The 25,691-nt window shown below is 37.3% G+C and overlaps 1 protein-coding gene across 1 annotated transcript in view; it reads left to right on the top strand.

The window, feature by feature from the left end:
• The window catches only part of WASL (WASP like actin nucleation promoting factor), a 50,331-nt gene that overhangs the window by 12,760 nt on the left and 11,880 nt on the right, over nucleotides 1-25,691 (top strand). Inside the window, 5 exon segments of the mRNA XM_058023100.1 lie at nucleotides 12,869-13,003; nucleotides 14,256-14,342; nucleotides 14,842-14,938; nucleotides 19,789-19,812; nucleotides 24,635-24,803. Coding sequence (XP_057879083.1) covers nucleotides 12,869-13,003; nucleotides 14,256-14,342; nucleotides 14,842-14,938; nucleotides 19,789-19,812; nucleotides 24,635-24,803 — 512 coding nt within the window.

Below are 25,691 nucleotides of genomic sequence, written 5' to 3'. Positions count from 1 at the left end.
ATCATTGCCCTTACAGAGAATATCTTGTTTCCAAAAGTGTTACACATCTGAAGAAAATAATCATTATGTCACAATAACTTTTATATTTTCAATGATTGTAACTTGCATAACATTTAGTATGTACATTTTTATGTTAGTGTGGTGTTACAGTTTACCTGCTGATTTTATACTGTCATAAGAGCACTGTAATTTATTGCATAAGTGGAGCTTTTCAGATAGTGACAACCACTTGACCTGACAAGAAAGCAGTTGCCAGTTCTCCCAAGCAGCAGGAAGCAGTAGCATTGAGCATGTTAGCCTCCTTCAGCTCCAGAACACACTTGGAGACTTGCAGAAAAGGAGTTCAGAAACTGAAGCATGTAATGCTTCAAATCTGATGCTTGATTAGGATAATAATACTGATTAATTGGACTGCAGTGCAATGCAGATTGGTAGTTATCAGTGTTACAACTTCACTGTGATCACAAGCAAAGCTATCTTAACATCTTTTTCATTTAAGTTTATATTTTGGCTCCATATTAATTCAGAAAATACTCATCAAAAAGCTTAAAGGTCCGTTTCAGACCAGATGTTTCTTTTAGCTGTTCTTTGAAACAAAGGTTTTCTGTCCTAAGAGTCATTAAAATATCTTTACCATGTCCATGTTAATTATATTGATGTGACTGTGGATTCTAACATCTTATATTGGTCTAATAAATATTGATTTTCTTTATTGTAAGCTTTGTTTCTCACATGAGTCTAGTACTGGTGTAAGTAGAGTGAAATAATGTTTATTTTACTTGTAAATTCAGGTGGGTACACGTTACTTTCCATATGTTCTGTTACTGCTGTTGAACAATGTTCAGAAGTTACACACAGGAGCACAGCAGTTTTGGGGAGCTAACTGTCATCAAATGACGATGAGGGTGATTTTGTTCTGATTATCCAGACATTAAGAATTAAGATTGAGAGCAGTATCACTGTATCTCTGTTCCTTCCCTTTGCTGTGTGAACTTGTACTACCAGTTCTGCACTGAAAGAAAAAATAAGCATTACATGATATTTTAAACTGGAAACTGGTGACTAGATATGGACACTGAAGTGTTAAGTGCAGTGGAAAAATAACATCCTGCTGCCCTCTTTCTAAAACATTTTACTTGTATAAATAAACACTTTTTCATTAATTTTAAATAGTAGATTCTTTACAGTTTCTGCTCTTCTTGGTGTGTTTAGTAAAGCAGGCAGCTTCATTATAAGAAATATTCTGGCACCATATGGAGTTACAGGAGAATTTTGGCTTCAGGGACAGAGCTTTCCCATTCAGCAGCCCTCTGCATTTATTTTCAGATAGTGGGTAGTAAGTTCAGAAAGGAAATCGTCAACTCCATTGTTAATATACGAATTTCAAAATAATTCTTAATCTGAACTTTTTATTAAGTCCCAGCTTGGCAGAGCTCAGTTGTATTTCTTTTTTCACCCTGGAGATTGATTATTGCAAACTCAGCAATTCTTTCCTTAAGAGTGTTTTCTTCCTTCAGTAAACTACATTAAATTACCTTTGTACTACTCATTTTGACAGTCAAAAGAGAGAGTGTAACAAAAACACAAATTTTTTTGGTGGAGACTTTTCTTTAGTAGTAGAAATTGAAGGTTTGTAATACCTGACCTGAAAGTATAAACATAAATATTTACCTGCAGAGGCCATGCTACAGTGGAGTTTTCAGCTCCTAGGGGAGTTTAGGGGACCAAGTAGCAATGCCAGAAGCTGAAGCAAACTCTCTCTAGCATTTTTCTATGTAGTCTGCATCCTTGGTAAATTGATCTAGATACATGGGGATGGTGAGATTGCCCTCATTGAAGGGCTGTGTCAGAACTAGGCTAGAGTGCCTGGTTTTCAAAACAACTTGTTTTTTGGTGTGTTGTTTTATATTTTTTTTCAATGCCTACATACTGAGATTTCATGGATTATTATTGCTCAGGGGTTTTCATGGAGTAGACCACTGAGACATTCCAGGTACATGGGAAGTTTTGAGTCATATGCATTGTGCTCTTTAGTCTTCCATCTTAAGAGTCTCAAGTTAAATGTACTGTGTGAAATAAGTGTGATGGTGTCTTACAAAAGCATTAGTAATTTTGTTACAAAGAATTTGCAGCCATGGTTGGTCTAGAATAGAAATAGGGGATTTAAATTGTAAGCCTGAGATCTATGTGCGTTCAGCCATCTAAGACCACCATTCTGTGGCACTGCTTCCAAACTAAAGTTTGTTTACAGATGGGTGAATTTAAGTGGCTTTTGGCTTCCACAGCGTGTTGGTAAAAGTAGTGCTGGTATCTGCAGAGAAGGAGCCCCTTTGGGCATGGTAATTGAAACTGTTAGCTGTAATAAATGTCACTAGACTCAAGGGGCATCCCCCCCATGGTGAAAGAATATCTCCATTTCCTTACCTAAAACAGATGTGGAAATTAACCTGTCTTAACCTTTGCTATTAGCAGCAATTAGCAGCTATTGGCACATATCTCACACCCTCCAAAAATAATTTGCCTGTGACAGCATAATACTTCTTCATCAGTAGTTCTCCAAGCACTTTACAGTGATAAAGGTCAGTGTCTCCTTACATGTTACACATGAGGAAACTGAGGCATGGGGGACAAACAAACCTTAGCATGCAACTTCTTATTGCTAGAACAAAGTGAAGACCAGCAGTCTCCTGGGCACTCAGCGGTGTCTAATGTTTTATCCTGGAGTAAACTTTGAATATGGCAAGGGATCATAGAACTAACACACCTTCTTGCCTTTCTTTCCCCCCATAGTATAGCAACTTTTTAAGACTTGTCACTGGGAATGAATATACATAACAAAGTCAGTTGCTGGTGTATATATATATAAAAAAAATCTTACATGTAGTTATGTTTTCTTGTATCTGACTTGAATTGCCATAACTATTCTGTTTAAATGTGAACTGCTCAAGAAGGAATTAATACATGTTGAATTGTGGCATGGTGAAAGTGTGAGAGGGGGTTGCATCTCTAAGTACCTTTATGTAAGTGGATTGAGTCTGCTTTACAGGACAGGACACAAGTTGTATACACAATTGTGAGACCTACTGGTGGCTATTATTCAAAGAGGTTTTACTTTTAATAGCCTTTTCTCATATTTCCTAATATTTTGAAGGGAGTTCTTTGTTTCATGTTGGCATGTAATTAATGTACTCTTTTATAAGAGTTCTTTTAAAACAAATGAAGCTGCTTTATTTCAATCTTCCCTAAGTATCAAAAGTCAAAATTCTATGTTATTTTCTGTCTTGAAGCGTAGAGATCATAAGTGAAGTTCGCCTAAATATCATGTCTGCAAAGCAAATACTGATTTTTTAAAATCTGGGCCTGGGAGTACCAAGTAGATACTGAATAGCATTTTCAGGGGCTCATTAATGAGTGTTTCAGAGCTGGGCTAATTCCTGAAATCCTGAGGTTTGTGCTTCATATCCTTTCCTTACTCAATTTACTGTTGTTCTGCAGATTTTTACTTGTAAACTTCATGATACCTATATCACTGTGTGGGTTGATAAGGAACTGCATGGATCTAACTTTAAAAAATTGGGCCTGAATTCTGATGTTTCTTCTCAAAGCACTCTCATATCTTCAAAGTGGGTATGAGGATTTGCTTATAAGAATCTGCATTTAATATGCAACTAGTATGTATCATCTACAAAAATATTACTGTGCAGAGAATGGAATGGTTGAAGGCTGAAGGAGGAAGACCTTAGTGCATGAAGGCAATGAGTTGCTGTGGAAGAGAAGGGAATGTTGAGGGCAAGAGGCTGGGTTTTCTTACAGCTGGATGGGCAGTGGAACCAGACAAAACAGAGGAGAACTCAAAATTTTATCCTGTGTGTTGCATGAAACTTTTGATTCTTGACTTGACTCTGCCATTTCTGTGTATGACCGTGAAACATATTTTGAGAACTGGTTAATCTATGTATCTGTACAATCTCTTACATGGTTATGTAAGATTCATCCTAGTCTTGGGAGTCTTGATAAATTTAAAATGGATCAAAATTGAAAGGTAGACTTCAGCATTTAATCTAAAAATTCCCTGAGCTTTGCAAGAACAGTCTTACACGCTTTGAATCTGAGTTTCTTGGGAGACTGGAGAGGCAGTGGAACTGCAACACAAACTGTCATCTTTAGTGAGAATTTCTGTTCCATGGCAGTAGACAGTGACAAATTTATGGAAAGCCTGTATGCAGCATATTATCTATATCTATATGAACAACTTCAGCTCCAGAGCACAGGTAACTGTTTTGCTGTGGGTGCTGTTGTGTGGCCAGCCAAGGTTTCAGCAGCATTAAGCAGTGAGGTGCAGCTCAGTGAGTGATGCTGTGCAGGTAAACAGGAAGTGACAGTGTTCAGTTTGCTCATCAGTGGAAACCCCAGGTTGTGTATGTCAGCTGGTAAATGATCTGCTAGACTGAGATAGCTTGAAATATTATAATCTGCAGCATGCTTGTGGTTATGGTTGTGTCATATCTCAGGAAGACTGAAGTCTTCCATGTGCTGTCCTGAAGGGAGGTAGTAGGATTGAAAAATAACTTCATGCTGTGTCTGGTAAAAGAATGTCTCTTAATCATGTGCTGTTGATTAGGCTTTATATGCTGTGCTGTTTGCCCACACCTTAATTGTTGGTTTTCTGTGATCCACTGTTGAGCAATGTTTTGAAAAGGAGTTGGCCAGTTCTAACTGAACTTGGGAGTTGTGGGAGGTACTGGAAAGGCAAATGAATTTTATCTGAAGACACTCATTAAAATGTGAGCTGTCTGTAACTGGCTGACTGAGCATTAGGAATGAAGGATCTCTTTACTGGACAACAGCAGACTTAAGTTCAGACAAGCTCTTTTATGGCTTAGATTGTCAAACAGCAGTCCCTTGTTTCATCCCTTTTTTTGTTGTAACATCACTTAATGATCACTGGTGCCTTCTTCATATCAATAAAATATCTTCAGTGAGGATATTGCAGCTCACTTGTCTGGTTATCAGGGCACAGGCAAGACAGGGAATCTGTTCTTAAGTGTTAAATTTTTGGTCTCTTAATTCCTTAAATGTTTCCACATAACACTATGCAATATGTGGAGTTGTCTTCTCATGTTTCAGAAATGAGAGGAAATAGCTGAAGTGGCTTTGTTATTTCTGAAAAGATTTCTTTCTTCCTTCTGCCTTTAAGTAAGAAAAAGCAGTATTTCTTCCACAGTAGCTTTATTTCTAATAGCCTAACTTTTTGGAAAAAAATTACTATTTTCTTGGTGTCTATATGCACAGCATTTTTAAATCAGTGGGTAATCATGGGAAATTAATTAAATGAAATGTGTTAAATGATGAAAATTAAATTAAAAGTGTTAAAATTGAACACTTGGTAATTGTAGCAAATAATTTCACAAGCAGTAGAACTGCTAAGGCCTCAGTGTTTTCAGCTGAGTAATTTCTTGATTTGCACAAAATAAAGTTTTACTTATGTGATTGGATATTTACAAAAGGCTTTCTTTTGTCAGTTCTGTCAAATAATGTGAAGTCTTGCTTTAGTTTAGTGTTCCTGTCTTTGGAGCAATCAGTTGGTCTTTACAAAATAATATCCTGTAAAGGGCATAAAAATTAGGAGATTGTAGTTTCTTAACTTACTGAAATCTGCCAGCAAACTTGTGAAGTTCTGTATGTCTCCTTTCTGTGGGAAACTAGTTTAAAATCATGTCGGTAACATCTGAAACTCGCTTTTTGCAACACACAATTGTCTTTAAGGTGGAGATTCTTAAGAACTTGCTAAATATATCTTCAGAAGCTGTAATAGCTTTAAAAATTGAAGTAATCACAGTTTGTCCAAATTAAAAATAAAGTCAAATCCCCAGTGGAGGAATGCTGTCACATTTAGGCTCAGTTGTGAAGATTCTGTAGGCAACCTGGTGTGAAAACAAATTATAAACCAGTTATAGTTGCAAAATCTGACTCACAGAAATCTAATTTTGTAGTAAAAATATTGTGGAGTCCTTGAAGAATATTTTTAGCACACATGTGTCTGTGCATGCTCTCAAGACAGTATCCTCACACTTCTTGTACAAGATGCAGTAACCACACACTGCCTGATACACTGTTTTTAGAGGGGAAAAGCCTAAAAAGACAGCTGCATCTATTGTACTTATTCTGTTGTCTGGGGCCCTAATCCTTGCAGTCCCTCAGATGAAGGTGCCAGCAGTAAGCAAGAATAGTCTGCCTTCAGCATCACCAGTCCTTTCTCTCTCCAATTTCTTCCCATCTCAATCTTTTCCCATCTGTAACTGAAAAGCAATTACAAGTTGACACTTGTGAATACTTCCTGAGCTTTTTAAAATTTGGTGGTGATGTTAATTTGTGTTCATATTTCTCACGGTTAGGCCTGAATTGCACCTCTACCATCATACTAGACACCCATGCTTAAGAAGGTTGGCTTACCTACTCTTCAGGGCTTATAAATATTGCAGGGTTCTGAACCTAATTAAACTCTTCTAAGTTTTGTGAAAGTGCTAGGAAGTCTTTTTGTCTACTCTAGCAAATGCCTCTGCTACTTGAAATGTTGCAATTGTTAGGGAAGCGTACTTGCATGTTTTTTATGTGGCTTAATTACTTAGAGGTCATTTCAATAGTGGCAGGCTTAGTCAATCTGTTTAAAATTGCTGTTGGGAGAGATTGCAGTGCCTGCCTTCTGTAGGAGTGCATGGTGGAGAGAACGTTCCCCCCAGAAGTGGGTTATCAGCCCTTCCTCGCAGGAAGGGAACATAGCATGCTGTTCCCACATGACAGGAGACTCCTCAATGCCAAGAAAAAAAGCTACATTTTTTTTTCTTGAAACAGGACCACTGTGCAGAAGGAAAATTAAACTGCCAGAAAGAGCAAGTGGAGCTTGCTTGTGCAGGGCACTGAAATCTTCCCTTGAGAAAGGGGTGGAAGTTCTGGTGCCTTGTCCCTACAGCAGGTTTTATGTTTTTGTATTGAGTGATGAGATAAAATACATAGCTGTATTGAGCACTACAGAAATACTTTTGGAAGCTCCATGTATTTATGACACTGAACATAAGGCAATTGCAAAACAACAGGGAGTTATTATCACTGTCTAATTGCAATTGCATTTGCATTGCATTACATGAATTAATTTTAAGTACCAGCATTTAAAAGTGTAATTGCTAAAACCTAAGCTTATTTTAGAAAACACCTAAGATTTCAAGTGCTGTCTCTGCTTGATTAGTCAGTGCTGTATTCTGTTTGTTTTTTCCTTCAGAATATTTGTCATCTGGAGAAAAAAATGTCAGCCACTGAATTCTATCTAACTGTCTCATTTTCTGTGAATGAAGGTCAATTCTCCATAGAACCCGGTTCACTTCTGGTTCTTGTCTTTCTCATTCACAAGTCTTAATGATATTGTTTCTGTGTGTTCTTTCCTGACTTAGCCACTGCCAGGCTCTTAGAGATTGCTTTGGTACTGAAGCTTCCTGCTGTTCTTGTGGTCAAGATTAAAGTTAGGCCTTACTAAGCATTTCTGCAGTGAAATGGTACTTGATAGCATGCCTGTGTTCCTGAGCCCTGCTCTCTGAGGAAAACTATTACAGCTGTTGTGGTGTCGGGGAATAGCAAAAGCTCTTCATTCTGGAGCAGTCACTCTAGAAGCAAGATGCAGGCTGTCTTCCTGGGCTTGTATCAAAGAAGAAATGTGTCACCCAGGAGCACCCAGCATCACCTGGTCAGGCTGCAACATGTTGGCTTAGCTATAAGATTTCAACCATAGCATGTCTTAAAAATACCTACCATAGGTATCTTCTCACCAGCTCTAGTATTGTTTGGACAATGTTTCCAGATACCTGCTGTATGGAAAAGAGAAGAGAAATACTGATTTCTGTCTGACAGGGTTTGGATTGCACACAGCTATTCACCATAGCTTGCTTTTTTCCCACAGAAATGTAAAATTAGCTAATTGAGCTGAAAATCCTCAGTGAAGAAGCTACAGCCATTGTATAGGCATGGGTTTTTTCAAGAGGTTACTCTGCTTGAAAGCAACTGCTACTACTTGCATTTTTGCATTACAGGACAAAATACTCTCTTTTTTCTTAATCTTTTTTTTTCCTGGTTTTATTTGTAAAACACTTTCAGGGACTGGGAAGGATAACTTGAGAAAAGCGAGCCTGTCATGTGTGTATACATGGTTCTGCCTCTTTATGGGAAAAAACCCATCACTTAAAATTAGGAAAAGGTTGAAAGTTAGTGCTAGTGTGTTTTCAGTAGTACTGTCAACATTTAGTATGTAACAATCCTGAACCATTAGAGAAATGCATGAAATCTGGGTGCATTTCTACAAGCACCAAAATGGGAATTATTAAGTACAGAGGTGATTTTGTAGCCCTTAAACCTAACTGGACAGAACCCTGAGCAAATAGACTCTAGGCTTTTAATTACCCTTTCTGTGAGCAGGAGCTTGGCCTGGAATACTTGCAGAGGTCACGTCCAACCAAAGTCATTTTGTGAGCCTTTGATCTTTGCACCACAACCTGTTGTCAGCTGTAGGTAAACACTGGGGAAAAACATTCAAATGGGTCTTGCTTTCTGTTCTGCTGTATACTGAGGTGACTGAATATCTTGAAGCTTTAATCTTGCTGCCACTCTTTGTTGTGACTTTTGGCCCACTGTGTTTACATGTCTGTCAGCCATAAGCCATGCATTGTAATGATTCTTTCTTGTAATGAGCTGTGCCACCGTCTGGGTTGGCTTGCTTCACTGTTTTTTGAGAAAGACTGGAGTTACAGCAAGTCATTAATGTGACAGGCCGCTGCAGCAAATGTTCACACCAGAGGCTGATCACAGTGCACATCTCTCTGCTGCCCAGTGGGGAGCTGTCAGTGGCTGTTGTGGTCACGTTCTGCAGGCGTGTGGTGAGTGGCTGTGGCTGTTCTGCAGGCAGAAGGTGTTTTTGTGAGCCGGTTGTTGATACCACATATCCTGCAGTATGGGTCCGAGGGTAGGACCAGTCTTCCGGTGAGACAGCCCGTGTACAGCTGACGGCACAGACTTGCTGCTTCACGGCTCATCAGCTCGAAGGGTGTGACAGGTTCCTGGAATCAATGCTATGTCCTCCAGCTGGAGGTTGACTCTGGAAAAAATAGAGGGAGCTGAGCCGGGTTGGTTTTCACCTCCATGGCCCAGCAGTTTTTGGTGGACTACCTTATTTCTTTCCCCTATGCACCCTTTCTAGATATATAGCTGTATAAAAAGGACAAGGTCTTCACCAAATCTCTTTAAAAAAGCAGTAGTGACAACTTCAAAATCCTCCTCCTGAAAATACACTAGTAACAAAGTAACCTACTACATGCCAGAAAAAAATACAATCATTATGTTGAATCAGTGGTCTGACCTACTCTGAATAAATACTTATGTATAAAAGAATGTGTCCTTTTAAATGCAAGGTTCTCTTCAAGAATGCTGTGAGAAACTGAAACGATTAGCTACATTGTCTTCAAAATAGACAGTAAATACTCAGTAAATGCAGTAGAATATTCAAATGCATTTGTGTAAATGTTCTCAGATTCTGCAATTATGCAATTACATTTGAACTTTTTAAATTGAATTTATGTGGCTAGGATTCATATTGAATAACAGTAAACATAGTTTTATTTTCTCAAGTTTTAAATTTCACTGTGTAAATTTCCAAATGCAGTGGATCATTACTTTTACCATCTTTGTTCCAGAAGCTGAATAGCAGAAAGCTTGGCACCACTGCTGTACATAATGAAAATGAACAGGGGATGAAGTAAAAGGAGTTGGATTTGCTTGTCCTCCTCCCCCTGCCCCCCAAAATATACTTTGTATTTTTTTCCTTTATCACCCTTAAAAAAAAAAACCACAAAAAAAACACCAGAAAACTTGAGTGGTGTGACAGCAGAATTTGTAGCTTTATATTCTAATATGCAAAGGCCTCATTGCAATTGTCAACATTAGGAATTTGTAGAAAGCTAATGAGCAAGTTAAAATGCAGTTGAACTCTAAACTTGGTAGAACTCAAAACAAAACCTACTTTAGATTCAGTGAAATTAGTTTTTATCTTCTAAATCAAGCTCTACTCACAGGGTAACCAAGTATATATTAAATATATTATGATTATGCAGAATGAGGACACACTCTATGTAATACTCTTCTTTGTACTCATGAGGTGGGCGTTGGTTCAAGGTTTTATAAGCAGCTGTCGAGTTACGACAGTTACTGGTTTACCCAGATACTCCAGTTGGTGCTTTTGCTGTTAGATGTGATCATCAGCAATGTATAGGAGCCATGTCTTGACATAGGTCACTGTCTCCTGTGCCCTGAATTTAAGTTGTATAATTCCTACCAAGACCACCCATTTCTGTGAGAAGTCCTGTTGGGTAGTGAAACTGGGCTTTTCTTGGACTATTGAGAAGGCTTCTTGCAGGGGTGGAGAGATAGTTGCTGTGCTTAAATGTGAACTGTAGAATGGCCCATTTTGCTCCAGTGTGTTATCAATTTGTGTCTATAATGTTATTAATTTAAGTAGACAGTATTGGGGAAATGAGTGGGAGAGGCTGTTAGAGAAGCAAAGATTTTGAACAAAATCTGCCTGGCTGTGTCCAAAATGAGATCATTGTTTGTTTGCAACGTAGAGGGGAAAATGACACCTCTTAGATGACATTGAGTTGCAGATATAATTGTTTTGTTGTGGTAGTATGGGTAATTCTTAGGTCCCTTTTTACTTGTCAGATAAGTGCAGTTATGGTTAAATTACTCTGCAGATTATAGGGAGAGAAGTTTTACTTTACACTTAGTTGGAGAGCATTTGAGGAAGCGACTACAAAGCACTCTTTTCATCAGACAAACCTGCTTTAACTTCTTCTGTAGGTTACCAGCAAGATTAGTAGTCAGTCAGACAACTTCTGACAAGGTGGCTGCAAAAAGAATCAGAAATATGACTTGGTTTGTGAAAGTTAGCATCACAGTGCTTGGGCAGGGGTTATATAGCTTCCCAAAGGTGTAGCTGTCCATCTGACTATATTATGTTGACTCTCTTTTAACAGAACTGAAGGGGTTTTGATTAAAAAAAATCTAATTAAACTTAGGTTGTTCTTTTGGAGTTTTAAGCCATTAGAACAGTATGACCATGGTGACAATGACATTTAGTAGATAATCTTATAATGATTAAGAAAGCATGCCTGCATTCTAGATGTCTACTGTTTCAGCAAGTAGTCAGTGTTGATAAAGGCAGAGTAATCCTTGTGGAGCAGGTGGGGAAAACCTAATGAAGAGCCTATTACTCAGATTAGGTATAACTCATCCAGAATGGTCTTGGAACTATAGCAGATCTAAAATAATATCTACTTAATATTTCATAGTGATAAAGGAAATGCAGCTTTTTGACTGATAGTGAAAGAAGTAGAGAACAAAGCAGAGAACTTATTGTGACCCTGTGTTCAAAGGGCTAACAAACTGGATTCATACAGCACAAGTCTCATCTCTGTGCAAAGAAAAACATAGTAGGACTAGTTAATATCCATGTAAAAGTGACAATGGTAATGTGTAATATGATTTTTTTTTCTTGGTACAAGAGTGACATAAAACTAGTGTTGCTTGCTAAAGAGAGCATAGAGGCCAAAGAAGTGTGGCAGATATCTATTAAAGGATGTGCAGCATAAAGAAACAACTGTGAAGCCATCAGCACCATCTCTTAGTGTAAGAGCAAGGAGGGATGATCAACTGAAACTAGCAGGTGGCAAAAGTCTAGATAAAAGGAGCTAATTGTTCACACAACACATAAGAAAACTGTGAAACACAGTCCCGTGCAGTGTTATCATGCTCAGAATTTCACATGGGTCTGAAGAGCAAATAGACAAATTCACAAAGGAACAATGCAGTGTGTGCTGCTGGCCTGGGGAGCCTTGAGCTCCAGCCTGGCAGTTCCTGGGAATGTGCTTCCATAGTTGTAATGGTATATTCTGGTATTCTTACCTTCTTTTGGCAGCTGGTGCTGCTGGAGCCTGGATCCTAGGCTAGATGGGCTCTGCTTTGGCCTATTACAGATTATTTAAGATCATCCTATGCTCTGGTTTGGCCTATTACAGATCATTTAAACTTTATGTCCCTATGACTTGGCTGTTAAATATTCTTTGAGGGCTTTCATTTTCCTTTCCTTATGGGACTCTTAAGGTAAAGCACATACATACTAGAAAATATGCTCAAGAATGTTCTAGTGACCGAAGCAATCTGGTTTGGAATAATCTTCATCTCTTGTTAAAATCTCTCGGTTTGAAAACCAGGCAATTTCTGGTTGCCAGCTGGGAATGAGCCTAGCTCATGTGAGTTCTCAAACTGTGCCCAGGAATTTTTGGAGTTCACCAGTTGGCATAGGTTAAAATTGTGCCAGAGACCGCTTAAACAATTAAGCAATGTCTTCCAGTTGCATTCCAGTACCCAGGAGTGTGTCCAGGAACTGTGCAATTTACAGTTTCATCTTGAGTATTGTGTTTGTATTCAGTTTGAAGTATTAAACAGACATTTCCTTGCACAGTAGGGCTACTTTGTGTGACCACCATAGTTATTGATCTGCTTCTTAGAGGCAAAATTTATTTGCTGTTTTTCATGAAAAAGAATGGTAAGTTCATTTGGGTTCTTAAGGTGTCTAAATCTTGCATAGAAGTGAAAATCTAAAGCACAGGAGTGATTTGGGCTCATTTGAATCTTATGGGGTTAACTACCTGGGAAATCAGCAAAGTTGCTGCCTAGAACAAGGAACAAATCTAAGAGATGCTTTGGGAAAGGTTCAGTTATAGAATTTATGGTTTTTTTTTCCTTAAAAGTAATAGCTGCCTTTTGTTTTTAGACGATGTCTTCAGCAGTCGTTCAGATATACGCAGCAGATCGCAATGCCATGTGGTCAAAGAAGTGCTGTGGTGTAGCTTGCCTTGTAAAGGACAATCCACAGAGGTCGTATTTTATCAGAATATTTGACATTAAGGTAAGCATCCTTTTTCTTTTTCAGACCCTTCAAGTCTGGTTGTATTCATTCTCCATTTTGAATTCAATGAGTTAAGTTGTAGCTATGCACTCATAGAAATTCACAAGTGGTTGTGCTTTAAGCTGTGCAATTGCAGTTGTTATCAATAGGTAATTACAACTTTTTCAGGTACTCTAAATTTAAACAATTTCATTTGTCATCTTTAATGAATGAAATAAATATCAACTATTCTTACAGCTCTCAGAAGCTGCCCTCTACAGATCTGATTAGTGGAAATGAGTATAGTGTTACTGATAACGACAGCTATCAAAATTCTAGCGGGTGTCACTACTTTGGATGGTTTAAAGAAATAGATGCTGTCTTATGTATGGGTGGAAACAAAGTTTTTGGTCAGTGTGGAGCATGTGAAAACTGCAAGATAAACAAGTTGTGTGCTCTGACTTTCTGGGAGGTGGGGTGGGTGGCTTTTTCTTTCATTCCCCCTCCACAAAAAGTAGAGTCATACTGAAGAGCTTTGTCCTATTATAGTATTCTGATCAAGAGAGTGGGAACTGAGAGACAAAGTGTTCAAGATGTGTTTTTGTAACAAAAATGATACTGAGAAACCTAAGTCCTACTGACTGTGCTGAGACTTTGGAAAGCTTCCCATTATCTCTGCAGCCAGGAAACAGCTCCTTATCTGTCAGGGTTCAGTGCTTGAAGTCTCTCAGATTTGTTCAGTATTGCCAGTTGGCACTTGCATTTGACTTTGATTTGGTCACTTCATTGTTAAGACTTTGTCAGAAACCTCTTCCTTGGGTGCTCAACTATAATGTCATTTAAATACATGAGACTTTTTAAAAAGGTGAGATTTTTGTTCTCTTTAGTTAACTGTTTTCAAGTCAAGCCTGAGATAAGAACAGGAGACTGGAAGTCTCCTTTATTGCAGTTGCTGTATTCTTGTAACTGGTCACTATTACTGCTCTGAGTATCACTGTGGCAGGATTATAGAACTTGAAAGAAGGTTTTGGAAGCACCCAGGGATTTGAACAGAACACAGTGGCCCAATGGACTAGGCCTTCACAGCTCTTTCACAAGCTCTGATGTACTTTGATTTTGATTGAGCTTATCCATTGGGTTAGTATAATAGCAAGGCAGATGTTTAATGCTATGCTGTGTCCAATTCTTAATAGGTTCTGTTGTAAAAGAAATTAAACTCTGCAGTTTCATCTGAAGTTTTATAGTCCTTTTTTATTTGTTTTCTTCTTTTCAGGATGGGAAATTATTGTGGGAGCAGGAGCTGTACAATAACTTTGTATATAATAGTCCTAGAGGATATTTTCATACCTTTGCTGGAGATGTGAGTCTCAATGTCTTTGAATATGTATTTTAAAATGCCTTTAGTTTGAACAGTATTTTCTTTTGGTGTAACTGAGATTATTAATTAATTCTATGAATTCTTTTTAAAAGCTTATTTATTAAAGGAATTTTTGTGATATCTCAACTAGAAAATTTAATATATAGTACAGAAGCATAAAATGTTGTTCTTTATTTTCAAATTTCTTTAATGAAATTGCATTTTGACTTGCAGATTATATTTATGACATATCATATATTCTTAAAGCACAAATTTTCCTTTCTCTTCCTCTCTTTGATTTGAAGCTAGAAGATGTTGCTTATATCTCTTTAGAAATTTGATAAGTAGACAGAGGTTCCTAAGATACGTTTCACTAAGACTTGGTTCCTAATTTGCAGTGATTTTTTTTCTTGTTATACCTTTAGAAAGATGTAAGACAATATTTAAGAAAGCCTTTAAAACATTCTCTTGGTCATGGGGGGGAAATATTAATGTTTTTCAGACATGTCAAGTTGGTCTTAATTTTGCTAATGAAGAAGAAGCTAAACTATTCCGCAAAACAGTAACAGATTTACTTGGACGACGGCAGAGAAAATCTGGTAAATATTCAAATTAATCTTAAATTCAGGCTTCTTTATGTTACTTGGGGGGGAAGCAGGAAGCTACTGCTATGTCTGAAAGCCACTGGAGACACCACTGTCATATTTATATTTTGAAGTAATTATGCTATTAAACTGTTCTTCTTTCTCTTGTGTGCAAAGTTTGTACTTTTTTGAAACAACTCACCTTGTTGTTCTGTTCTGGAAGTGTAAGCTGAGACCCCAAAGTTATGATTTGAAAATACAAATGGAAGGAAACAAAAATTGTAAGCTGACATTGGGAAAACTAGAAATCTTTCTCTAAGTTGTTTTCATATTTGAATAAAGTCTCTTTTAGCCCTGGGCTGTTTATAACTGATTTGTTAAATTCAGCCCAAGTGGGTTGTAACAAAAATTTTACCATCTGGTATGTTCACTAGTTCATGAATTTTTGGCATTGATCCAGCAGTTAATAGAGAAATATCTTTTATTCAGAACTAGAGATCTTGGCTGAGGCCAAGAACAGAAGACATAATGTGCCTATACTGTCCTTAGGAGCACAGGACAGCCAGTGAAGCACAGCATGCTTTTTGCCAGCTGCGAGATGCCTTGGGAGTGTGGTTAGTGCTTTAAAGGCAGCTCAGGCTTCCTACAGATCTTGTCTTGGTCATTTTCCAGGGGGCCCATAAACAGCCAGGTGTCCGTGAAGGATAAAGTGACACAAACTACAGGCTTGGAACAAGTAGATGTGCTCAGGGTTGCTGTGGGATGTAGGGTGGACTCGTGTGTGAGCTACAGGATGTGTTTTGTAATCCATTCTGGAGTCACACTAGCAGTGCAGTGTAGGCTTCTGTAGAAGGAGGAAGCCTTCATCCTGGAGATCTGCCCTTGCAAGTGCTCTTGCAGATGTGCATTATCTGTATGTGTTTACTTGGATTTCACCAAGGCATGGTGACTCAGGAGCAGACCACTTGTTCCAGGAGCTTAAATGACTTCTTGAAGATTCCCTCCGCTCAGAATAAGTTCATAAGGTTGCATGAGAAGAAGGAGGGTCATTAAGTAGTGGCAATTATAAAATTTCTCATTCTCACATTGCAAAAGTAATTTTGCATCTACTGTTCCTGAAGTTTTACTCTATTATATCTGAAATGCAATGCTACAATGCACAGACGTGACATGGGAAGAAGTATATTTGCATTATTGGCTGTAGCAAACTTTGTTTGAAAATAGTGGTTCAGTCAAACCTTCTGTTCAGTTTTTCTTCCACATAGTGATTTTTTTCCACAGGATCAGATTAAGTTTTTCTCGTTTACTCTCTGAACTAATACCTTTGTTTGTATGCTAAAGCTCATGTTACTTTGTATATTGTTTTCACAAATAACTCTACCTCCCCAAACACTTGCAACTTCAAGACAGCTTTTATTTTAAAAAGAAAATGAAATTAAAACCAAAAAATAACCTTCAAAACAAAACGCTTCTGGTTTTTCCTTGTTAAGAGCTGCAAACCAAGAATTTAAAATAGTTACGAGATTCCTTAGTCAAGCCACCAGATGGAGATCTGTATTTGTTTGTGGCTATTTAATTGTGCTTCGAAAATAACAGGCTCTGCACGCTCAAATCAAAGATGATTTGCTCTTGGTGTTTATCTGTTTATTTATTTATAAATGCTTATATGAAACACATATTAATTTACATATAGGTGTATACATAGATATACACAAATGATACCAGAGTTGTATATCATCTATAATATTAATACATCTTAATTTCTCAGTCACAGATGTAATAGTCTGATAATTTTGATGCTCTTCTGTTTTAACGGGGTTTTTACTTTCATGCCTTCCAAACTGTTTCGTTTCATAGCAGTGCCACTTGAGGTGTTTTAAACTCACCCAAGTACTCCATGGGATCATTTAGCTGCCTGTTATGCCATTCAGGGCTTGCTAGACTTCTCCAGGAGCCTTATGGAAAACTTATGTTGTTGAAAGGTAGCAGTAACAGCAGTTCTGGCTCACAGTGCTATGGCTTGCTGCTGAGGTTAGTGCACAAAATACTGTCTGACAGCTAAGAGAAGACACAACAGGGTTCTGCTCTTCCTCACTCAGCATGAAATGCACTCCAGTATACAGACAACCCCTGAGTAAGTGCATCTGGAGTTCCAGAGAGGTGAAAGTTTGGCTCCAAACAGAGAATGTACAAAATATCAAGTTAGAGTGAAGGACAAAAAATATCAAGAATGAGGGACAAATGTAGAGAAAGATTTTTGATCTGTTGTCTCAATCTTTATAATAGTGCAGGGTTTTATCTAACTAAACTCTGGTTTGGGTTGGCCTTTTAATTTTGGGGGCTTTGGTTTTTTGTTTTTGCTTTTTTTTTTTTTTTAGTCAATTAAATTCTTAACCTTAGATTAGAAAGAAATTGCTATTTGTCTGTAGATTTACTTAAATAATCTCTCTATTTGCTTGTTAAACCAATCCCAAATAGTTCCCCCAGTAAACAGCTGAACACAGTGTGTCTCTTCTCAGTGCTTGTCACTGTAGTGCACTGTCACTTCAGGTATTGCACATGGATACCATTACTTTTTATTTTAATTATCTTGCCTCAGAAATGTTCATGTGTGTACCAATACAAGAGCCTTCTCCACATGCTGAGCACTCATCCCTAAAAGAGAAACAGACACTTGTTCTTAACTGCAAGTAGTTCTTCCTGAAATAGGAGGCTTCTTGACTAATTTTATGTACTGCTTGTAGCTCATGAGTGGAAGCTCTGTTAACCTTCCATGAAAGTACTTTTTTCCTTCACAAGCTTTTAGTTCCTGAGTACCTTCATCATGGACTTCATAAGTTTCAAGGTAGATACTTCATATGGAGAGAATTTTTTTTTAATTTGCTTTGGTTTTTTTCTTTCATCTTTGGTCACAGCTCTTGTTTTTGCTGCCTGGGTGACAAGGGCATCTCTAACCTGCTCAGCTTTCATTGGATTCAAGTCTTGGCAGAGATTATTCTCATTTCCAGGAATGCTCGTTGAAGGGAGCTGTGTTTTTTGTACATAGGCAGCTCCTGATATTCATCTGTTTTAGATCAGTAGGCATGTTCATCTTCAAAAACCGGAAAATCTGCCACTCTCATCAGGTCATCTGTGCTTCAGGAACAAAAGTTCATACTTTCTTGTCAGCAATGACAACCACAGAAAAACAGAGTTAGTCTCTTTGGGCCACAAATTAATCTAGCCAGTAAAAATTACAGGAAGTGTATATAATGTTTTGGGTTGTTTCCCACTATTTTTACTCTTGAACTATTTATTGTAATGAAAATTGTAAATGATTCCCTTGATTTGACTCAAGGCCACCTAACACTTCCTATGAATGCTTCCTGCTTTTGCCATCTTCCCATCCCAGGACAGATTTGTAACCGGTCCTGCACTCTCCTTTGCTGTCTCTAAGTTGCTGACTAGAACTCTTAATTATGGTCCAAAGGTTGAGTTGGTGGTGGATTTTTTTTTTTTTAATTTCTTTCTAGGGGACAGTACAAGGTGTGTTTTTTTAAACTGAATCTTCTAGGAAGAAAGAGCATGGTACTTAGTCCAAGAGCCTTTTTTCTTTTTTTCACCTCAGACCTGATACCTTTTGCTGAGGCACCCTTGCAGAGGTACTCCATCTCTGTGCCTGAAACTAACCTTCTGTGACCTAAAATTCAACTGTCTTTGGAAGGCTTGTTCATGAAAAGTTAACTCTCAATAGATTTGGATCACTTTCCCATGAAGGTTTATCTTGACAGATTCCTTTATTCCTACCTGAAGATCAGCAGACTGTCTTGAGGCTGACTCGCCTTGCATACTTAGGATAGTATATTTTTGGGGTTATAAGTATTCCTAGGACAAGGTCAGCACCATCTGTGGAGGCACCCTCTCCCTTCTAATGTTTGAGTCTGGAAAAAATGCAACAAGTTAAGTTTTTCTTGGACTTGCTGGAAAGTGAAATGCCTGTTACAAATTCTTGCTATACAACTCTTGGGAGCCTCTGTCAGACTACAGATCCTCCAAATCCTTCCACAGTTGTGGCTTTTGTTGTAGTGAGATGATAAACTGCTTGCCTTTCTGGGTGCTGCTAAATCCAAATTTCTTAAGAGTGTGTATATAGATGTACTGTGTGAAAATATATACTGGGGGTGGATAGTAATTAATAGTAAGTGAGGGAAATCTCCTTTGAAGGGGAACTTAATATAGGCTGAGAATACTGAGGTGTAAAAACTTTACATTTTAAATCATTAAGCCAGATTCTTCTTAGTCTGTGAAACACTGGTGCTGTGAATAGAATATCATATTAGTATCAAGGAGATTCTAGTTCTTTCCATATTGTCCAGTTATCTATTGGATAACATAGGTGAAGTGTCTTACCCCATGTGTCCTATTTTTTAGGCATAAAGCAAAAATTATTTGAATTTTAGGTTCTGTAAGGGAACAATACTCTATAAAAGTGCTAATTACCTTTCAGATAAAAATGAAAGAACAGTTTCATTCAGTGGATATCAGAAAGCATAATGCTTCAAAAATCTCACTTTGATAGGTTGTATTTAAAACAGATTATTTTTGAATATTTCACTCTGCTTCACAGTTGAAATGCCAGAAACCTAGTCAGTAACTATTGCCTTATATGCTCCTGCTCTGAACACTTTAAATCAGTGCTTGTTATCTAAGATTGGGTTTTTTTGTTCTGTAATACTTTTTTTCAACTGCACAAGTAGACTTTAAGGATTTTAATAGATTACTAAATTTGAGGTCAAGGTCATTGAAAACTTCACTAGACTCTAAACTTTAGAATTAATTTTTCCTGTGATACCTATGTTTAAATGGCTCTTTTTCTTTTTCAACAGAAAAAAGACGAGACCCACCAAATGGTAAGATTTTTGCATTAATAACTGCATTTTATTTTTTCCTTCTGTCGTTTACTGTATATGTATAGCTTTGAGATTTTTTCAGGATAGTCATGTAGTGACAAAAGCAGTAAACTGGAGGTTACAGTATTCTGTTTGTTTCTGTTCTTTGGTATTTGTTGTGGCTTAGCTGGCATTTGTCAAGAATGTTTCTGGAGAAGCATGTTTTGTTGCCAGTAGGAGAGAGGGCCCTTCAGCTTAAACTGAGAAAACCTTGTAGCATGCACTTGCTGCTTGATCTTCAGAATATGGATGTATTGGATCACAGTACAAAGTTAGTGCATTTGTCTCAATGGCAGTTATAATAATGGTGGATTTAATAGAATATAATATTTCTATTTCAGTGTATCTGGCTAACCATGTAACTTAGTCTTTTGGCTTTATGTCATGTGTTCATCAATATTAAACTCCTTTTGAATGAAGAATTATTTGAATCTCCTTGCCTCTCAGGAATGTCTCACTAGCATGAAGATACAGGTTCCTCAGGAGATCCTCTTAGTAACTTGATGGAAGTAATCAAACTATGTATCAGTTTGATACAGAACTTTTTTACCATCCATTCTAAAATCATGAAAAAGGTGCATCAATGAATATCAAGTTTGGTGGTTTTGATTTCTGAATTCACACTGAAGTTAAAAAGGGATTTCTCCTGTCAGATTTCTGTGGTGAGCCAGATCATACAGGTCATAGCATGTATCTGGGTTTGCTGCTTGAGCAAGGGTAGAGTCAACTGATCTTCTGAAATTTGCTTATGGTTTGAGGTGGTAGCCTTAAAATTTGTTCTGACCAAGTCATTCAAGCATTTCTCTGTAGACATCTTCACCAAAACAAGTAATTCATAACTAAGCCTGAATTATGGGAACTAATGATTCCTTCTACATACCCAGATAAAACTTCCCTCATATGGAATACTTCTCAAAAAATTGTTTTTCCTTTTTTTCACAAACTTTAAGTTTTGAGGAAATTCAGGCAATCATCAGTTTAGGTCAGGCATTTTTATTATAGATTAAACTTTGACTGGGCTGTTAAATTTTGAAACACTCACAGTAATACCATGTGTGGTCTTGCCAGCTTTTCTGAGCTTTCAAAAGCTTTTAAGTGTTCTGGTTACCTAAACAGCACATCCCTGATAGCAGTGTCTGCAGAGCAGATGGGAATTACAGCCTCAGTGATCATGTAGTAACACTTCCCACAAAAAAAAAATAGCCTTTGTCTCTGTTATAACACAAACAATTTATTGGTCTAGTTTGCTATCCTTGAATAGAATAAGATTTAAGAAAACTAAGCCTGCAAAAATTTTGTGCTTAAAATACTCTCCATAACTCATGCTGTAAGACCTTGGGAACAATATTTTTTCTGAGAAAAATTCTCTCATACTAAACTTGCAGTCATTATCTCTATGCTGAATTTATCCTGAGTGTTCTGTGGAAGTCATAGGGTTTATACTCAGTGTTTTCAGATTTATAATCACTTCAGGTTATATACAGGTTTCAGCATCTGTTTTTTAATAAACTGTTTCCTTGGGACGTCCACATACTCTTTCAAAACCTGTCTAAACCTTTTCTTTTTCTGATTTTATGAAATTTTGTAATGCCTGGCTTCTCTGCTGGTGAGCAGTTGTGTGACCATGTCCTCAACAGTCACAGATAAGACATGGTCAGGGCATGGATTACAGCCTCAGGTTGTTACAGCCTACACAGATTTTGGAATTAAGACTACAGCAGACACATACTATCAGCATGTAACTGGATGAAAAAAACTATATCTGTTGTAATAACAGGTGCTTTTTATTTTACTGTCTATATGCATTTGCTTCTCAGAAATTCTGTTGGGAAGAAAAGATGAAACACCTGCTTTTTTGTGCTGGTGTTTTTTGTGCTAATGCATTACTAGCTCTAAAACTGAAAAATGAGAACAGTCACATTTCTGTACTCACATGACCCATGGTTGAAATACTGTGAGGAATTTTGTTTTACTGGGGCTTGTTAGTCTGGATTTTCTGCATACATTGAAGCGGCATGGAAAAAGCACTTGGCCTTTTGTATAATGTTTTCAGTGATAGGGATTTAAGGGTTTTGGGTTTGTTTTTTTTTTGTAAAATTGGAGGATTAAACTCAAATTGGCATTAACAGTTATGTAAAATGTATTAGTCTGTAATTTCCTGGGATTTGTGTTCTACTCATTTGTAATTGCTAGGTCTCTTTATGCAAATAAAGAAGTTATTGTGATTGAACTGACCTCGTAGTGAAGTACTGGATGAAATGAGGATTTGTCAGAGTATTAGTTTTTGAGAGAATCTTGAGGAACCATGTGGCAGAATTTTGTTTCAGCTGTTAACTAGAACAGTTTGAACAGTTTGCATTTCTGTAGAGCTGTCTGTAGTCTGAGACAGATACCTAGAGAGACTCTAAATAAAATACAGACTAGAATTAACATTTTAAAATGTTCTGTACAACGTTTTCTGGAGCCCCTTCTGAAGATGTCACAGATTTTGATAACAGTGGATGCTTAAGGCCACTGTACTGTCAGGTACTTCCTAATGATGAGCTCTATATGCCTCTCTCATCTTCATTTATTGAGCTGTCTGCACCTGCTGGGGAAGGTGCATGTGTAATGATGGGAAAAATTTTACTGGATATAAATATGGCAGTTCTAGAAGAGTACAATTCTTTCCAAGGTTCTTTTATCCCTCGTGGACATCAAAGGTCTAAACCAGACGGTAAGAAAAAATTTCATCTTTAATTTTACTGTGACCTCTTGTATGAACATTATTGTCAAGGAATCAGGCTATCAGTCCTTGATTTTAGCTCAGCTGAATTAAACTTCTGTTTGCAAATTGCTGCTGCTTTACAGGCAACTGACCATGTTTGCTTAGTTCAGAATTTTTTGTACAGAAAGATGCACTTCAAAGACTGTTAGAAATTGGGAGAAGAATATCATCAACTTACTAGCATTATAGAGATACTTGTTTCTTTTTTGAATGTCAATATAGCTATTGAAACTGTAAATACCAATGTAATAGGTAAAAATGGACAGAATATAACAAAAAAGGCAATAGATTATTAAAGTGAATATTAACTCCTAGTGTTTGGTACCAAGGAAATTAAGACTGTGATTTGCGATTAATTCTGAAGATTTTATTGAACTTATTGTTACATTTAGAGTTGATAATATTTGATGATAAGTCAATTCAGGGCTACTTTTAAGTGAAACTCTTAACAATGCAAATTGTTTTGTGTAGTCTTACATGATCAGTTTATGTTTAGGTATTCTCAAAGGACAGTTGTCTAGATCAAAACATTTCTAGATAAAAGCATTTCTGCTTAGCAGAAAACATTCTACAATTTTTTTCATGCAGTTTCAGCACAGTTTTTAATCTTGCCCTTTAAGACTCCTATAGGAGTGTTGGAGTTGTCGTATGTTTTAGATGAGTTTTGTCTCGCCCAGTGTCATGTTTCTGTTTTTGTTTTTTGTCCTGGCCAGTACTAGGTGCCTCCCCCGGAGGTGTTTAAATGCAAGTGTCAGCTATGTTACCTGTTGTGTTGTCTGCTTGTCCTTTCTGATTTTTATATTGCACTGTGAACATAAGTCTTGTTGGTTCTTTCTGAATGCAGTTATGAAAAAATAGTGTCAAAAGAAGATTCAAATTTATCAAAGTCTAATTATACTTTTTTTATCATCTGCCCAGTAAGACTGTGTCTTTAGTTAATTTGTTAGCTACTGGGTCCTAACTCACAGGGAAGTAGACAATGTTTTCAAACTATTTCTGGCCAAACTGGTTTTAAATGGCCTGCTTAATCTCATTCTTCCAAAACTGAAATTACTTACCCTTTTTGTAGGTTTCTATAAAAATACACCGGTGTATATATGTATGTATATGATAAATGCATAAGTTGCCTCTTAGCATTTAAGTACTGCTACCATGTGCTTATATCTGGAATTATCTTCTGTCAAAGCTAAAAAACCTGAGTGGAACATGTACTAGGTATGTTAGTTTGCTAGCATTATGCAAGTAACATAATATTAAGATGCTTAAATTAGCAGGAGTATAATTCAGATGCATTTTAAATAACTAGAATAAAAATTCAGAATTATTTAGAATTAAAAGCAAAGTTTGAGAATGTATGTGAAACACAAAGATTACAAACTGTATTTCTAGTGCTCTTTTTACTGTCTCTGCAAGCTGTTTCTTATCTGGGACTTCACTGTTTTGAAAACCAGTCAAAATGTGAGACATAAGAAATCCTGAATAGTTCCACAGATATTGTCCTGTATTTAAAGACAGTAGCGTGTCCAGAGCAGCCTTTTGAAGCCATTGTGATGTTCAGGTTGTGTGTGTGTGTGATGGCAGAAAGCATTCCCACTTGGGGTTTATTAAGGGAAGGTTCTATCTCCTGAAGGATCAGTTTAGTGCACTGCCCAGGTAATGGCCTGCTGGCTCTTTGGGTCTAACTGTTCATGAGAGTTACATCTTTGATCTTATCTAGGATTGTAGCTATGTTGTATCTTAATGTGTCTCATCATTCCAGGTGTTCTGTGCATGTTGCAAAAAACAAGTTGTAGTTCAGAAAATATTCCTGTTGCTCTGCTCTAGCAACATTTGTTTTTTTAAAATCAAATATCTTAGTTTATGCATCTGACATCCAGAACCCATCTGGATGCATGTGGAGCTACAGCTAAAGTACAAGTATTCTACAGGTCAAAAAAAAAAAACTCCCAAAGTTTGTGGATTGAACGTGGCATTGGTGAAACACAGTAGTAAAAATACTGTACTTTACTTTCACAGGCCCCAGTCTACCAATGGCAACTGTTGATATCAAAAACCCAGAAATTACAACTAACAGATTTTATACTCCACAAGTCAACAATATTTCATATACCAAAGAAAAGAAGAAAGGAAAAACTAAAAAGAGAAGATTGACAAAGGCAGATATTGGAACTCCATCTAATTTCCAGTAAGTATGTTCTTGAGATTGAGTTTGGTGTTGGATGGGTGGGAGTTTTGTTGCTTGGAGTGGTGGGAAGGGATGTTAGCATTTTGCTTTTCTGATTTTCTTTTTTTTGTGTCAGTTACATTTGAAAATGGCCAACTCTTGAACCTGTGTAACCTGAACTAAGTAAATGCTAGCTGGAATGCTGTGTGGTTTAAAAGAAGGTTAGCTTATACACAGATGAGGATTTTCCTGCAGCTGTGAACAACTGAAAGTAACTTGCTATTGAAAATCAGCTTAGAAAAGACTTCAGCTGCATAGAGGTGCCTTATTGAGGTTGTCAGCTCAGTGAACACTCATTCAACCTCAGTGGTCAACTCTTTGACACTGTGGTTCCTACGCCTGCACATACTTAGCTGTGCATTGTCATGTGAAATACACATTTGTGTCCTGACTTGTCATAACTGCAGAAATTACTTACCATGATTTCATCTTTGGCTTTCTGTTTGCAGGCTTTCTGTTGTGTAGGCTAGGACCTGTACCTTGTGATCAAAGTACAGCATGCATCCTTCAGAAATTTTTCCTATTGTTATTTCTTATGTATCTTTAATCTTTTAGAGCAGTTACGATGTACCACTTTGAGCTCCCCTTTCATGAAACTTGGTTTTGGTCACTTTACTCAATTGACTGTTGCTTTCCTGAACATTAATTGTTGCAATAATCTTCTGCCTTTTAAAATAAATGTACTTTATTTGCTGAAGCAGCAGGAACTTAGAGCTTGAGTTAGTTACAAGAGGGATCAGTTTCTGTGAAGCATGAGAAAAGCACTGTGAAGTTTACATGCCCAGTGAATGTCTTATTCTTTTGAAGTGGTATGTTGCATCATTAAACTGATGTGTTTTCCCAGAATAT

Source organism: Melospiza georgiana, chromosome 4, assembly GCF_028018845.1.
Source record: "Melospiza georgiana isolate bMelGeo1 chromosome 4, bMelGeo1.pri, whole genome shotgun sequence".
NCBI classification, from domain to species: Eukaryota; Metazoa; Chordata; class Aves; order Passeriformes; family Passerellidae; genus Melospiza; species Melospiza georgiana.
This window is presented reverse-complemented; position numbering and strand designations above follow the sequence as displayed.